Source organism: Pantherophis guttatus, chromosome 1, assembly GCF_059756535.1.
Source record: "Pantherophis guttatus breed Tessera chromosome 1, ASM5975653v1, whole genome shotgun sequence".
In the NCBI taxonomy this organism is placed as follows: Eukaryota; Metazoa; Chordata; class Lepidosauria; order Squamata; family Colubridae; genus Pantherophis; species Pantherophis guttatus.
In genome coordinates, this window is record NC_142063.1 from 103,234,947 (window position 1) to 103,250,097 (window position 15,151).

A 15,151-nucleotide genomic window follows, 5' to 3' on the forward strand; every position below is an offset into this window, starting at 1 on the left:
CAAGTGGCCAAGACCAAAGAAGAGGGGAGGCAAGAACAGATTCTAGTAAGGAAGTTTTAATGCTTATTTGAGGTAAATACAGAATTTTGGAAACTGTAAGAGGAATTTCCCACCTTGCTTTATAGTGAGTTAATTAAGGGAGAAGCTCAGTGAGTGATTTGAACACTTTTCTCCAGATTTCTTGGCACCTGGACTAAGTTGCCAGCCAATGGCTGACTCACCCTCTGTCTCTTGATTGTTGCTGTCTACTCTCTCTTCCATTTCTTTCCCAGCTTCTCCACAATCTCTCACCAGGAGAAATGCCAAGTATAATGATTTATGAAATTAAGAAAATTTGCCTTGAAGAATGGTTAAAAGGCAAGTAGTAAAATGGAATATTGGCTTCCTCAAGTTAAAATTGCTGGCTTGCTGCACATAGACAAATAGTAGAATTGCATTTCTGTCATGTGCCATAAATAGATGATGTTGCTTTCCATAAAAGTGAATGAGAGAGTACAGCATTCACTTTGCATTCAAAAGTGAATGAGAGAGTACCCGGAAGCTAGAGAGAGAGAGTCGCCATGTGCGAATAGGCAGCAATATAAATTCCCTAAATAAATAAAAATAAATAAATAAATTTCAAGTAAATCTAGTGTTAACATTAAAAAGACAGTGAGTTGACAATTTTAAACTCAGATACAATATTATGCATAACAGCAAGGAGGAGTCTTTTTAGATAAGATCCATAGATTATCACCCTGCATTAAACCAGGGATGGTCCACAGGATGAATGACAGTTCTCATTGTCTTTTATTACCCTTGGTCATATTGGCTGCTTGTCTTGAGTTCAGCCACCTTTGGAAGGGCACGTGTATTAATCCTTGCTTTAAAGAAAATACTAAGAGCCATTGCTGCAAATAATCTTTGGGATTAAAACATAGATTTGCTACATTCATACATTCATACAGTGACAGGAACTTACACAGTGTTGAAATGAAGCCTGATGCTTATCTGGCTTTTTTCTTCCTAGCCACTGGGTGAGCAAAAATTTTTCAAACCATATTAATGGGATTGTGTGGGAATCCAAATGTTGCCATAATGAAACATTGACTATATGTTTACTGCTTGGTGGGCTTTGCCCTTTGGAGTGAATGATAGGCATGTTTTTCTATTATATGGTTTTTCAATTATATTGGGACTCTCATCAGCAAGAGGAAAATGAAGGGAATAAATAAATTTCTAGGGAAGAGAAGAGAAAAGATTGTGGATGGTCGAACCTATAGGTTGTAAAGGTATGCAGGCATGCAACACACCCACGTAAATTAAAAACAAAATAGTAACCTTCAAAAAAAAGGAATGTAGTTGTATTGCATGCATGGCAGACACTTACTTACTTACTTTGATTAATAATTTCCAGCTGACCTCAGGCTGCCTGGACAGGGACTGCCAAAGGGCTGGATGTGGCGCCCGGGTGGGGTGGGGGACTGTAAAATGCCCAGGTCTGAATTAGGCCAGGATAACTGCTCTGTGGAGGTGCATCTGTACCAGTGGTGGGTTCCTCCCTGTTCGGCCCGGTTCCGCCGAGCCGGTAGTGGTGACGATATGATGTCACCGAAACGGTTCTGCCCCTCCACCCCCCGCGTTATTCTTACCTTTTATTTGGCCCCACCCCCTAATCTATTGCTGCCTCCTGAGTCCCAGCTGATGGCTAGAGAAAAAAAAAACTGTTTAAACTCTTGCTGGGGGGCTTCAAAGGGCCGCCCTACAGCTGATCAGCTGATCAGTGTTAAAAGAAAACAAATGAGTAGACCAGTGCCTGAAAAATAAATGGGTAGATCGGTACAGTTCTGCAAGCAGTTAAAAGCCTGGTAGACCAGTACCTCTGCTAAATCCTAAAGAATTGTCATATGATCATCAAGCCATGCCCATAAAATAAGCCACACCCACAGAACCAGTAGTAAAAATTGTAGAACCCACCCCTGATCTGTACCTAGTGAACAATGGTTGAATAGGCTCATCTACCCCTCTTAGATTTTGTGGGGCTTAGAATAATGCTGCCATACAAACTCCTACCGTGTTTTCCCGAAAATAAGCCCTCCCCAAAAATATTTAAACGCATGCGCAGCCAGTCCCCGCCATTTCCTCTGGTTAGGGTTAGGGAGACAGAGCTGGAAATCAAGTAAGATGGCAAGAGGAGCCCCATCTTGCTCCACGCACCCCAAAATAATAAGACCTCCCCGAAAATAAGGCCAAGCGCTTATTTCAGGGTTCAAAAAAATATAAGACAAGGTCTTATTTTCGTGGAAACATGGTATTTATAATACAGTCCTTTATTGCATTTAAAACAAGAAACATAAATAACATTTGGATGTACTTGGAACAACTTGAAACATATTTTGATGGACAGTTAGGCTGAAAATGAAACCATTCATTAAAATATCTATTACTATACTGAAGCAGAACAAAAGAAGGTGGAATTCAAAACTGGCATATACAGGTAGTCTTCGACTTATAACAATTCATTTAGTGACCATTCAAAATTACAACGGCACTGAAAAGAGAGACTTATGACCATTTTTCACTTATGACTATTACAACATCTCCATGGTCATGTGATTTATATTCGAATGGTTGACAATTGACTCACATTTATGATAGTTGGAATGTCCCGGGATCATGTGATCACCTTTTGCGAACTTCCGACAAGCAAAGTCAATGGGGAAGCCAGATTCACTTAACAACCATGTTACTAATTTAACAAATGCAATGATTCACTTAACAACTGTGGCAAGAACAATCGTATAATGGGGCAAACTCACTTAACAAATGTTTCACTTAGCAACATAAATTTTAGGCTCAGTTGTGGTCATAACGTGAGGACTTCCTAGTTTCAAAATAGGAAACTACATTCCATCTCCAACATTAGCATGGATTTAAGATTGCTTCCAACCTAACTATATTCTCTCACATTGTGTATTCTGTAAGGCTGATTTCAATTAATCTATCCATGAAGTGGCAGAAGAATGAGGAAAGTCTGGATCCTAAAGGGTTACCATGATAACTACTCAGTGTCCTTTTACATTATGCATTAACTAGAAATAACCAGTGCAGCAGTTTTTATGAGTTCAAGGTATGATCAAATAAAAACATTAAGGATTCTTCAAACTACTGTAGAGTTAATGGTTATACAGTCCTTTCTAGTCTTCAGAATCAGAGCTCTTATGTTGAGTATTCTTCAGAAACTGATAGATTTCCAGTTTTCAAGAGGAAATGCTACAAAAATAATTGGACACCTTTCTTTGTTGCACAATTTTTCTGACCTCATCATATGGTTTTCATTATCTTCAACTGAATACTTTCATTGTTCATTAGCTGTTTTGCTTACGTTATGTGCAGTAATTGAAAGTTTATTTTCAAAGATTCCTGATTTATTTTAGGTGAGAAATGGGTTTAGTGACATGAGAGGTGTAGAATTGTTCTCTGCTCTTGGACAGTTGATTGCCACATGCTGATCCATCTTGAAAAATCATCAGTATAAAAGATAGAAAACACTTATGATGAGTGGTGTTTACACAAAGATGCTGAGAACACAGCCTCCTACCTGCCTCTTTCTTGCATGTTTATTCATGTAATGTACACTTGTTTTTTGATCCTTGGCCAGGAGTTGGGGACCCCTGGTCTAGGGCATTCTCCAAGGTTGCAATCATAAGTCAGGTCCAAACCGCCCAGATCACTATCATATAAAATTAATGTTTATACAAGATATGTGACTGAAGAGCCTTTATGAATATCTGCTGCTATAGGTTTGTGTGTTTTGTAAAAGGGAATGGGCATTTTACACTTAAAACTATTTTTATATTTGTATAGAAACATGAGCAATTGATTCCATATTCTATTATATCGAAATAATTAAATTTTGGTATCTTGCCATGTTCTCCCGATAGGCTGTGGAATGGTCCAAGAATGGGTTGATACAGTTGGATCTGCCTGGAGAGTGAATCATAATTTTCTTTGCCACACCTCCATGTACCTCTGTCAGCCCCAGTTTTTCGACTCAGTCTACTGACAGACACATTTGGCAGTTGCTCCAATACATCCATTCCTGGATCATTCCATCTGCTTCAGGTTTTTCCCTCTGATTGCCTTACAGGATCAACCTTGGTGTGCTGGCTAACTCAGCTTCAGCTGAGAACTCCGCCCCCGCTGCCCTTGAGTCCCTCGAGACCTGACTCAAACGCCTTAGCCTACAAGCCCCGCAGCGAGCTCACCAAGGATCTACTCCTCCTACCAAACATATTTTGCTGATAATTTTAACCTTCGTTAATTCCATTTTGTGATTGCTTGATCATTTCCCAATAAGGTGTTAGTCACTGCTCCATTTTAAATATAATAGGCATGTCTGATGATACTGTATACTAATTATCAATTTAAAAAAATAGCAATCATGTTTCCCAGATGTTGGACTATGTCTATTGCTGTTCCAGCTTACAGACAAAGGATGATTGTTTAACTTTCACTTATTTGAAACCTAAAAAGAATAACATTGAAAATGCCAAGTAAAGAAGATAACATTGAAATATACATTTCATGCTAAAGAAATTTTTTTTTCATTTCACAAATTGTTCCAGGGTCCAAAGGGAGAGAATGTAGGGTCAATCACTCAACCTCTTCCAAGCAGCTACTTGATCTTCAGGGCAGCTTCTGAATCAGACGGTGAGTTTTGTTCTTTCTTCGTTGGCTGACATAATTTATCACCTTCCCACAACCCAGGAAAGTTTTTGCAATTACATTCAATTACATTGAAATCTCCAATATATTCAAGCAGTTGTAATTTTGAAAGATGAATAAATTACAATCTTGTTATATAAGTAGGTTACACTGGGATACAAAGGACTTGTTTTCATCATCTAGGCTGCAACAGACACAAGCTTTGTGTTGTCTAAATTGGAAGATAGGTGAAAGCAGCTGAAGTGCATTTTCACTGTAAAGTTAATCTAAAATAGGGAAAAGAACTAGCCACATTCTGTTACCATTTCCCACCCTTCATTCCTCTTCGCTTACTGCCCATCGTAGAGAACAGAAAATGCTAGTGTTTGCTGTTGCCATAAATATCAGATTTTATGATTCCTTATTACAAAGGGAGATTTTGCTAACCCACAACATATTATCTTTGTGCATCATATGCAAACCATGATTCCTTTCTTTGTATAAGTTGTTGCAAAAGCAACTTTTGAGTGAGAACATGGATCTGCCCAAGTGTTTTTCCCCAGTGTTGTGACATTTATTTTGATTTTTGATACGCTTTTAGCTAGTCAGTGCTGAAGTGGCACTAATTCCCTGCAATATACATTCTTCCTCTCTGCCTCTTTTTACAATTGTTATTCAGAGAGATCATGGTTTCATTGTACTGCTAAACAACAGGTGTTTCAAAATGGAAAGGAATGGAAGTTCAAGCATATGAAAGCATGCACTAATTGTTTTGGTTTTAAACTTAATTATTATATACAACCACAAACATTTAAAAAGGCTGAATTTGGAGCAGACAGCCACAGGGGTATCAGATGGCCGCAAACAGCTTCTATGTCTTGTACAATTAACACATTTTATTTTAGTGTTTGATTTCCGTTCATGCATTAAATACAGTGGTTTCCTCAATTTACTCTAGTTTGGATGCTATTGAGCATGAACTGAGTTTTTAAAAAAATACTGTACTGTGATTCATCTTTGAATCTTTGCTGTGATTTACATGAAGGGAGATTCCATTGTAGAACCTGCTTTAGTCTACAACCTTTTTTGTTACATTTTTAAAAATACCGGTTGTTTACATTATGAGTTGAATCAAAATATATTACAGTACTATATTCTGTTCGAATTGTTTAACATATGAAATATTATCTATAAGTAAACTTAATTGCTCTTGTTGAAATATAATTTCATATTCAGCTATGTGTCTAATAAGTACATTTACAAGTGTATTTTTCTGTAAACTAGAAACCATAAATGTGGAATGGTAACATATTTGCAAAGAAGCTGTTATATAATTAAAAGGCTTCTGCTAATTTTTTCATCGATGCTTTGAATCAAGCAGTGTTTCTTCTGTGATCATCCATTTAATCTCTAATGTTTATAACTTTCTCAGGCAGTGCTTTTTTTCATAGGGAAGAGATCTTCATTTCCTATAATAATTCACATTTCAGAAAAAAACCAAAATGCTTTCCTTCCATTCTAACAAATCAATTGTCTTTTAGATCACTCACATTAAGTGAAATAATATTATTTTTGTTTTATTGGCTTTTAATTTTATAATCAGAATGTCAACTGAACTACATATGTATTGACCTGAAATCAGATTTTTATTTTGTTACAAATGATAGGTTGGGCTACATTTCTGTTGCCAGTTAACAGCATAGCTCCCTGCATGCTGATACCAAAACGTCTTATTGAACTAAATGTGAGGTCACAGGATACTGGTAGTCCTTGAGTTATGACTGCTCATTTAACAACCATTTGAAATGACAGTGTCCTCTGAAAGAGTGCTTTACAACTTGTAAAGTATTTCCAACCTTTGTAAAATGTCATGCTGTCAACCCCACATGATCTGGGTGATTGGTAACCTGTTTGCACTTACAACTGGTTGGCAAGTGCCCCACAATTATATGATTGCCATTTGCAATCATGTCTGCCAGCTTCTCCAGAAAGTCAATAGGAGTTGGAGCCCTATTGGTAGATGTAGACAGAAGCAGGCAGGATCATCTGTTCCTTCTCTTTTTGATAGTTTATTTTTCTTCCTTGATATAAACTCTCTTTCTCCAACCGGACAAGATCAGCTGGTTTGCTGTGAATTAAACGATTCTACCCTCAGTCACTATTTAAGTCAATTTCCAAAATTCTTCTGAATTGGGACACTGAGCTCCCATCCTTTGGAAATCCTGAACTGCTAGAGGATTTTCTAAGACCTTGATTGATTTAATTAGAGATGAAAATTGTCTTTTCAGTTTAGCAAAAATGAATACAAAATTTGTGGGGATAAACAAGGTTTTCAGACTTCTTGGTTTTTTAATTACTACCCTAAATTTTGTGAGGAAATCCTTACTGAATACTTTTCTTCTGGTGCTTTAAATTCTGTTTTGTTTCTCTTCCCAAGACAGCTACAAGACATAATTAATTTTGGAAAGATAGTAGTGCACAGAATGATAAGGTATTTCAAATATTGCTCCCAAGTCTGCCCATGGAAAAGAAATGAAAACCAACCAGTCCCTCAGGCTTTTGAGGCAATTGAGTAGATCCGTGGCTGCCTATCAATCTAAATCTTAAAAGCTATTATCTCCTTCAGATTCACTTTAACAGTCGTTCTGTTTTAACTTGAATTACAAATCAAGGTACTTCATAATTCTTGGTAATTCTGCCAGAGACTAGATGCAGGTTTTTTTTCCTAAGGACTTTCATCCTAATGCCACCTTGGGAAAAAAAAACTGAAATAATTAGTCATATAATTCTTTTTTGACTAAGGTGATTGGGTTGACCTGTTTTATTGCCAGTAGCCTAAAGGCTTCATCTTCATTGTTAGGAGTTGGATGTAATAAACCTTATGAAATCAAGAAGCAGCTGTTTTTATTTATCTCCCTACTTGGACCTCCATGTCCTTGAAACTTCCCCTCCCTAATAGAAACTGAATTTTTCTATGAAGTGGCAGATTGAGTGATATACAACTATTTTCACATTTCTGTCTTGTCTTTCCTCCAGCCTAACAATTCACTTTTTAAAAACCACAGAGTTGCCAAAGGTTTGCTTCCTTTCTCTAAGCCACCAATCTCTTTATCCCATGAGCATTTTATGTCATGTCTCCTATGGCTTGTTGTTACTGCATTTCTCAATAGATGAGGCATTATGGAACTACAATCCAACAATACATAAATGACATTGTCCATTCAGATGTGAGATGTGTTAAATGTGTAAAAGAGAATAGGTTAAGACCAACTTATAGCATAAGCGTCTTCATTTTATTCCAAATTGATTCTTGTTAGAAATTGCTCTCAAGAAAGTAGTCATGGGCATATGCTTGCAGCCTCAGTTTGCTTTTATGATTCAACAAAGTTTTGGATCCAGTTGCCTTGGGTCTCTTAAATCACTGTGAAAACTGTATTGGAGAAAGAATTGTGAGGCCGAAATTGTGGATCTAAAACTGTATTATCTTCAGCCATTAAATTCTATACAAGATTTTCAACATTCATTGGGTTGTGAATCTCTACTATTTGTTACTGATGTTATTGATGCCATTACTATGCATTATTCTGATACAGAGTAAATGTGTTTGCATAGAAACACAGAGACATTTACCCAATGTTCTCAAAGGCCAACTATTCAATTAGCTTATTTAAGTATTAATATCTTTATGTACAATGTTTCAAAATATACACAAATGTGTACACATAAATTAAGCAGAATACAATTCTTCAATAAGGATAATGAAAACAGTGTCCTGTTAAAACATGAACTTGCCTTATTCACCTTATTCAATTGCAAGAAATATCATTTCTAAAATTAAAATATTGATTCTTTTAATAATAGATCCAATACTGAGCAGTGATTTCCTACCAAGGAATCTCAAATGGTATTTAAAAGCTAGCAACGTTTAGTGAACATTGGACTATTGTCAGTGTAAGTTTATACCAGAATAATGATCATGAACAGGTTGAAAGGTGCTGTTGTTTTTGGACAATAGAAATTATAACCAAATCAGATCAAATCAATAAATAATCTTGCAGTACTACAGCTATTGTTATAATAGAGATACAGCTCCATCTATAGGAGACAAGATGGTACTACTGCATATAAGCTACCTTTTCTCAACTCAACCCTGCTTTGAATCAGAGCTGGGACACCAAGATATAGAAACAGAAAGAACACTCCTACAGGGAGAGTTTGAGCAATCCTCCTCCCAATTTGCTGCAGAGATCAGGGAGGCCTTCAAATAAGGAGCTATCTGTGGCAAGACTGGACAGGTAACAACAGAAGGACAAGATAGGCAGCTTTATCTTGTCTTGAGAGACTTGAACTTAAATATCCTTTCCTGTTCTGTCCTCCATGCTGCTTAATCCTCATGAGATTGAGACTGATCACTGATTATCTCAGCCTGTGCTTTCTCTGATGTACTGCCTTGAGAATCCAAAGAGTGAGAGTTTCTTTTTGTTGAGTTATTAGAGAAGTAGTTTAGCTAATTGTAATTAATCAATTTAATTACATTTAATTAATTAATTAATTGTAAGCTAATTAGGTAAAACCAACGCTCTTTTTGTGTTGGTTTCCCCCCACCCCCCTTGTTTTGGCCTAATTTATGTTACTGAGCCAGGTAATAGACAATATGTGTACCTTCTTTTATCCAGCAGCTGCATTGAAGACTTTTTTTCTCGGTCTTTCTTACTAAGAAATTTTGACCGGGAGCTTCATTTTTTAGGCTTTTGATTCTATCCAAACCTTGAATGTGCTTCTAAAGTATTAGATATATCATGAAACCAGAGCTGTGGTAAGAATCCATTATCAGGAGAAAGTGTCAAATTTTCTTTATGATGCACCAGCAACATTAAGTCTGATGGATATCTCCTATATAATTTAAGTACTAATTCTGGGTATTTCCAAATTTTACACATATGCAAAATGTGCCAGTTTGGAAATAGAATAGTTTAAATGCCGGCTTTCTATTTAATATATTTTTATTCACATCATATGTACCTATCCCAGCAATTTTTCATTTTGGTTACATTTCTTTAAAAAGCATCTACTCTGTTTTTCTGTAGGTAAATCTAGAATTTCTTAAACTTTCTGCAAGGCTAAGTGTGCTCCATATCATTATCCTTATTCTACTTTTGCCATTAATTGGTAGATTTTTTTAAAGGCTTCTTTTATGACTCACAACAAGTTTAGGAATTTTGATGGAGGTTAAACAAAGCCTAATGGCAGCATTTTTATTTAACAGAGCTGATTTCACATCTTTTTCTCCCTGCCCATACCCTTCTTTTTGGTTTTGGTAAAGTTTAGCTTAATTTTTTAATGGTGTGAATTGAATATTTGCTCTCAGTGTTCACTGGTAGAGAATTATGTTTGACCTTCATTTTTATTCTTTGTTGATAGAGTGTTATTCATCACATTTTCTTCAAAGGAAAAAAAAAGTAGGCTAAATTTTCATTAGTTTGGTGTTGCCAGTGTGAAATTGGAAACAGTCATTGTTGTGCATTGCCTACTTTGACTGCTTTGCTTCTGTTTCATAGGTCGATGCTGGTTAGATGCCCTGGAATTGGCCTTGCGGTGCTCCAGCCTCTTTAGGCTAAGTGCTTCTAAGCAAGCGAAAGATGGAGATCTGAATTGCTCAAATGATTCTTCACACGCTGGGCTGTACAACTTGCTCCACACAGCGACAGTCTCAGATCAGGAACTTTTCCAGTAAGAATGAGCTTCTTTCAACTTATATATTCTGAAGTTGGAAATGCTTCCTACATGGAAGTGGTTTTTTCTCTCTCATCACTATTAAAAAGAAAAATGAAAGGATACATAGGATAGACTTGGGGCAGGAAAGTCAGCTGCATCGCTGCTTCTCCATATTATAAATTTCCAGAATTTTCTATTGGGAAATTTTTAGCAAATTGCACCAAAATGTTATGCATGTATAATCAAAAGTGATGCTTCTAGCAAAGAATTCATATATTTGTCACCTTAGATGGAATCCATTTAGTTTCTTCCACTAATAAAATTGCTTCTGGCACTAGAACGTGAACGAAATGTATGATCACGTAAACAATATACTTTGTTATATTTTTTGTATTGTCTGTAATAATCTTAGAACATACCATCCACTTGCTGCTTTGGAATCAGTTCTGGATTGTGTATTCATCCCCCATTTCCCAGGTCTGCATTGCCCATGCTAGCAAGAATTGATAATGGCCATTTGTTTAGATCAGGCAATTAATTTTCCCCCATGGCCCCACAGAAAACTGGGACTGTTGTGGAGGGCCAAACTAATAGGGCTACTGCTGCCACCACCACCGTGGCCATTGCCGCAGGCCGCACAAATAGCCAAGGGACGGATGTGGTTCGTGGGCCATAGAATGCCCAGATCTCATGTAGGGTAGGGTAGGGTAGGGTAGGGTAGGGTAGGGTAGGGTAGGGTAGAATAGAATAGAATAGAATAGAATAGAATAGAATAGAATAGAATAGAATAGAATAGAATAGAATAGAATTCTTTATTGGCCAAGTGCGATTGGACACACAAGGAATTTGTCTTGGTTCATACGTTTTCGGTGTACATAAAAGAAAAGATACATTCATCAAGAATCATAAGGTACAACACTTTAAATGGCTATAAAAACATTTCAGGAATAAATTAGGAGAGGCTAAGGCTTTCAATCTAAAATAGCACCACATTCAAAAGCATCTTTCTTCCGAATCTTAGTGATTGAGGAATGACAGTAGAGAATTACTTTTGCTTTTGTCTCCTTTTTCTGGATTCTCTGAAGTAACTTGCTTGGCCACTTTGGACGCCGACCTCTTTGGTCTGATGTAGTTATGCATCTGCAGCATTCAAATAAACCTTCTCAATATAATCCAGAAAGTGAATGTTCAGACATCTGATCTTCCAGAATATCTAACCATTCTAGATGTATCAATTAAGGTATCGTGCTGGGATAAATCCTCCAGTTAAATAACGTCTCCTTAAGAAAGTAAGCTAATTAAGCTGACATGATCTCATTATTAGGTCACTTAATTACACTTAATGCTTTTTCAGATTATTTAAACTAGTCTTGAAGAGAAGAATTGCAGACATGATGATTTAAAGAATCAGTCGTTCATTGTTGAATCATTTTGCTCCTCAGTGTTTATTGCACTTCTGTGCTGGCTGATTACTTTTTCTCAGTTATGACTGTTTTGATTGAGAAATGGAGATTAATGCACCCCGTCTCTAATTGTTATTATTGCATACATATAGTGCCCAGTCCAAATGGTTTAAAAATTTCCCTAATAATGAAAGTTTCCTATTGATGAATCCTGCTGCCAGCTAATAAAGGGATACTTTCCACAGCATTTTGATTTCATAGTTTGGATTATGTCTTACTACATCTATTTTATGATTCTAAATTACCTTATTTCATAATCTTATCATAAGGTGCTAGATCAGTTATGGTTAATCTTTTTGGCAGTGAGTGCCAAAACTGGAGTGTGCCAGAGCACCGGAACCCGGAAGAGAGCAGCTGGCCAGTGCGCATACACACCAGACCAGCTGTCCGGCGCACATGCACACAATGGAACCTGGAAGAGAACAGCTGGCCGGTGCGTGTGCCCACAGAGAGGGCTCTGCGTACCATCTCTGCTACATGTTGACACGCTGTCAAAGACTTAATTGGCAATTAGCTTTGCAAGGCCACACGGAGCACAGAGTCAAAATGGAGCGTCAGAATTTAAACCGACCAGAACAAACAAAGTTGCTTCCTGCAAAGACTCATGTCCCTCCACCTTTATGTCTTATGGGAGAGGCCAGTCATCTCCAAGCCTTACTCCCAAGTTGCTCCTTTTGTCTTAACTGTTCTTGCCTTCTGGCAGCTCTATGCATGCGCGCACTGGGAATAGGCTCCCTCTGTTCCTCTGCCTCGCTGACGTCAGACTCTGGAGGCTTGGGAGTCAGCACATAACTTCCACTGGCCCCATCTTTGCCTCTGACGCAGAGCCCTTGTCCGAGCCTTCTCCAGACTCCAGGACTGGCCCATGTTCCTCCCCAGCCTACTCATTGTCCGATTCTGCTGCCAGCTCCGCAGGCTGCCGGCAGACCACAAGAAGCAGGTGGAAGTTCTAAAATAAGGATGTTTGGTCAATAGATTGCCATGGAGACAGTCTTCTGAAATAGGGGGTGTGCCTATATATTCTGTGTTGTGTTCATATTCTGAGAGATACTTCCTTCAAATTCTGGCAACATGTTGTATAGCTATAATAATTAAGGAGGATCTGGATAAAGATTTTATTTTTTTCTCTGTCGTTCTATTCCAATTATAGCAATTTTTCTTTATTGTGAAATGCAAAGATTTCTCTGAGCCTAAAGAATCAGTCATCAGCCATCTTTTGCAGATGAAAGAAATGTAAATATGTTGAAGGAAATGGCAAGCACTTTTCCGTCTAATGATTAATAGCTTGAGTTAAGAGCTAAGAAGTACGCAGTTCCACTCTTAATATTGGTTATGAAACCTGTCAATAGTCCTAGAGACAAATAAAGTAGGATTGGATTTCAGAAGTTGTTCTGCCAGCTTATGAAAGCAGACCTGAAATACGATCTCTGTGTCTTATGTAAATTTGCTACTCAGCATAGCATGCAGATTTACCATGGATTTTCATGTAACTCATGTTGGAATCAACTCCATCTAGAAGTTGAGAAATTCAGGTGTTATCTTCTTACATCTTAGGAAAAGCTGAGAGACGATGATTTGACATATTAACTTAAATGAGATGCATACTGTATGATTAAGAAAATCAAGCTTAAACTTAGACAATAAAAGGGTTTTAACGATTGAAGGACATGACCTACAGGCAGGTTGGCATGCCTTCCTATGGGATAAATGTAATAAGGCACACTCATATTTTTACCGACATCAAATAAGAGAAGCATTGATATGGACATGAGGAAACATTATATGAAATTGCCAAACAGGGTTTCACCAATGGAGGCAACGATTTATCCGAATACATTAGATAAAAAAAAAAATGACAAGATATAAAGAATTATTAGATAGCCAGGGGAAGCTTAAATCAAATGAAGAATTAAAAAAACAGGGTATAATTATAGACTGGTGGCCATATCTACAAACACAGTCGAGATATAGAAAAGATACAGAAGAATATGGAATTCAAGGGGTACCACAACAATTGGATAGAATATTGATAGGCAAGGAAGAAAAATCTATAACAAAAGCATATAAATACCTATTAGAGGTAGAAATGGAAAAAGAAATAGTGAAGGGTCCAATGATAGCATGGGCACAAAATGTAGGCCGTAATATAAATTTAGAGGAATGGAAAAAATTATGGAACAAAAACTAAATTAACATTGTCGATCGCATATAAAGAAAATCAGTACAAAATGTTTTATAGGTGGTATTTGACACTGGCGAGATTGGCTAAAATGTACACAAATATGAAACCGGACTGCTAGAAGTGTAAATATAAGGACGGAACATTATATCACATGTGGTGGCAATGCCTCAAAGCAAAGAAATATTGGGAACAGATAAGGAGATGGTTACAGGAGATAACAGGGGAACAAATTTAATTTAAACCTGAATTATTTTTATTAGGAATAATTAATCAAAAGATAAAGAAGCAACTCCAACATATCATTTTACTTATAGTAACATCAGCACGAATTGTTTATGTCCAATGTTGGAAACTTGAAAATATACCAGCCAACGAGAGGATTATTCATAAGATATTAGAATGTGCCGAGATGTATAAGCTCACCTTAGAAATAAAAGGCAAGGAAGAAACAGAATTTTACAAGGTTTGGGATAAGTGGTATAAGTGGTTAGAACAGAGAAACAAAAACGTATAGAAATAAATGTAGATAACTATAAGAGACACATGACGCAGTACTGTTAAAAAATGCTTATTGTTATGTAAATTGGAAAAATGGAAAATAAAAATTAAAAAAAGAAAATCAAGTTTACCATATCCTGCATATTGGAATGCATATTCCTTCTCTATTATTTTCTCCATATATTGTTACTTTGCACAGTATTATCATGAAAAATATGTTCTCTAAAAAAGTTAAAAATATAGGAATTTTTAAAAATCTTGATTGCATGTCCAGAAAGCAGTAAATCAGTCTATGACCTGGACCAACATGCCCATAAATATTCCACTTTTCCTTAAACTGTAGTTTGTGTGGTCTTGAAAGAGAGATAATCTTACTACACTTGATTTTTATTATTGAAATACATTGCTATTTTTTTTTAAAAAAAGAATAAATTCTAAATTGCTCCTAGTCAATGTTTTCATGTGCATATATTTTGTGTTTATTCATGAGATTTTATGTTAGGTGAAGATACGAAGTTTCCCATCATTATTTCTTTTTCTGACTAGAGAGAATCCATTAAGAAAGAAAGATGCAATAATTTTTGGCTGGAAAATGTTAGGAGTGCCC

The 15,151-nt window shown here is 36.7% G+C and overlaps 1 protein-coding gene across 7 annotated transcripts in view; it reads left to right on the forward strand.

Annotated features, from left to right (window-relative positions):
* The window catches only part of OSBPL5 (oxysterol binding protein like 5), a 133,091-nt gene that overhangs the window by 97,967 nt on the left and 19,973 nt on the right, over positions 1–15,151 (forward strand). For all 7 annotated transcript variants that reach the window (XM_034416918.3, XM_034416916.3, XM_087879906.1 and 4 more), the window contains 2 exons: positions 4,608–4,692; positions 10,245–10,416. In XM_034416918.3, coding sequence (XP_034272809.2) covers positions 4,608–4,692; positions 10,245–10,416 — 257 coding nt within the window. The remainder of the gene's footprint in view (positions 1–4,607; positions 4,693–10,244; positions 10,417–15,151) is intronic.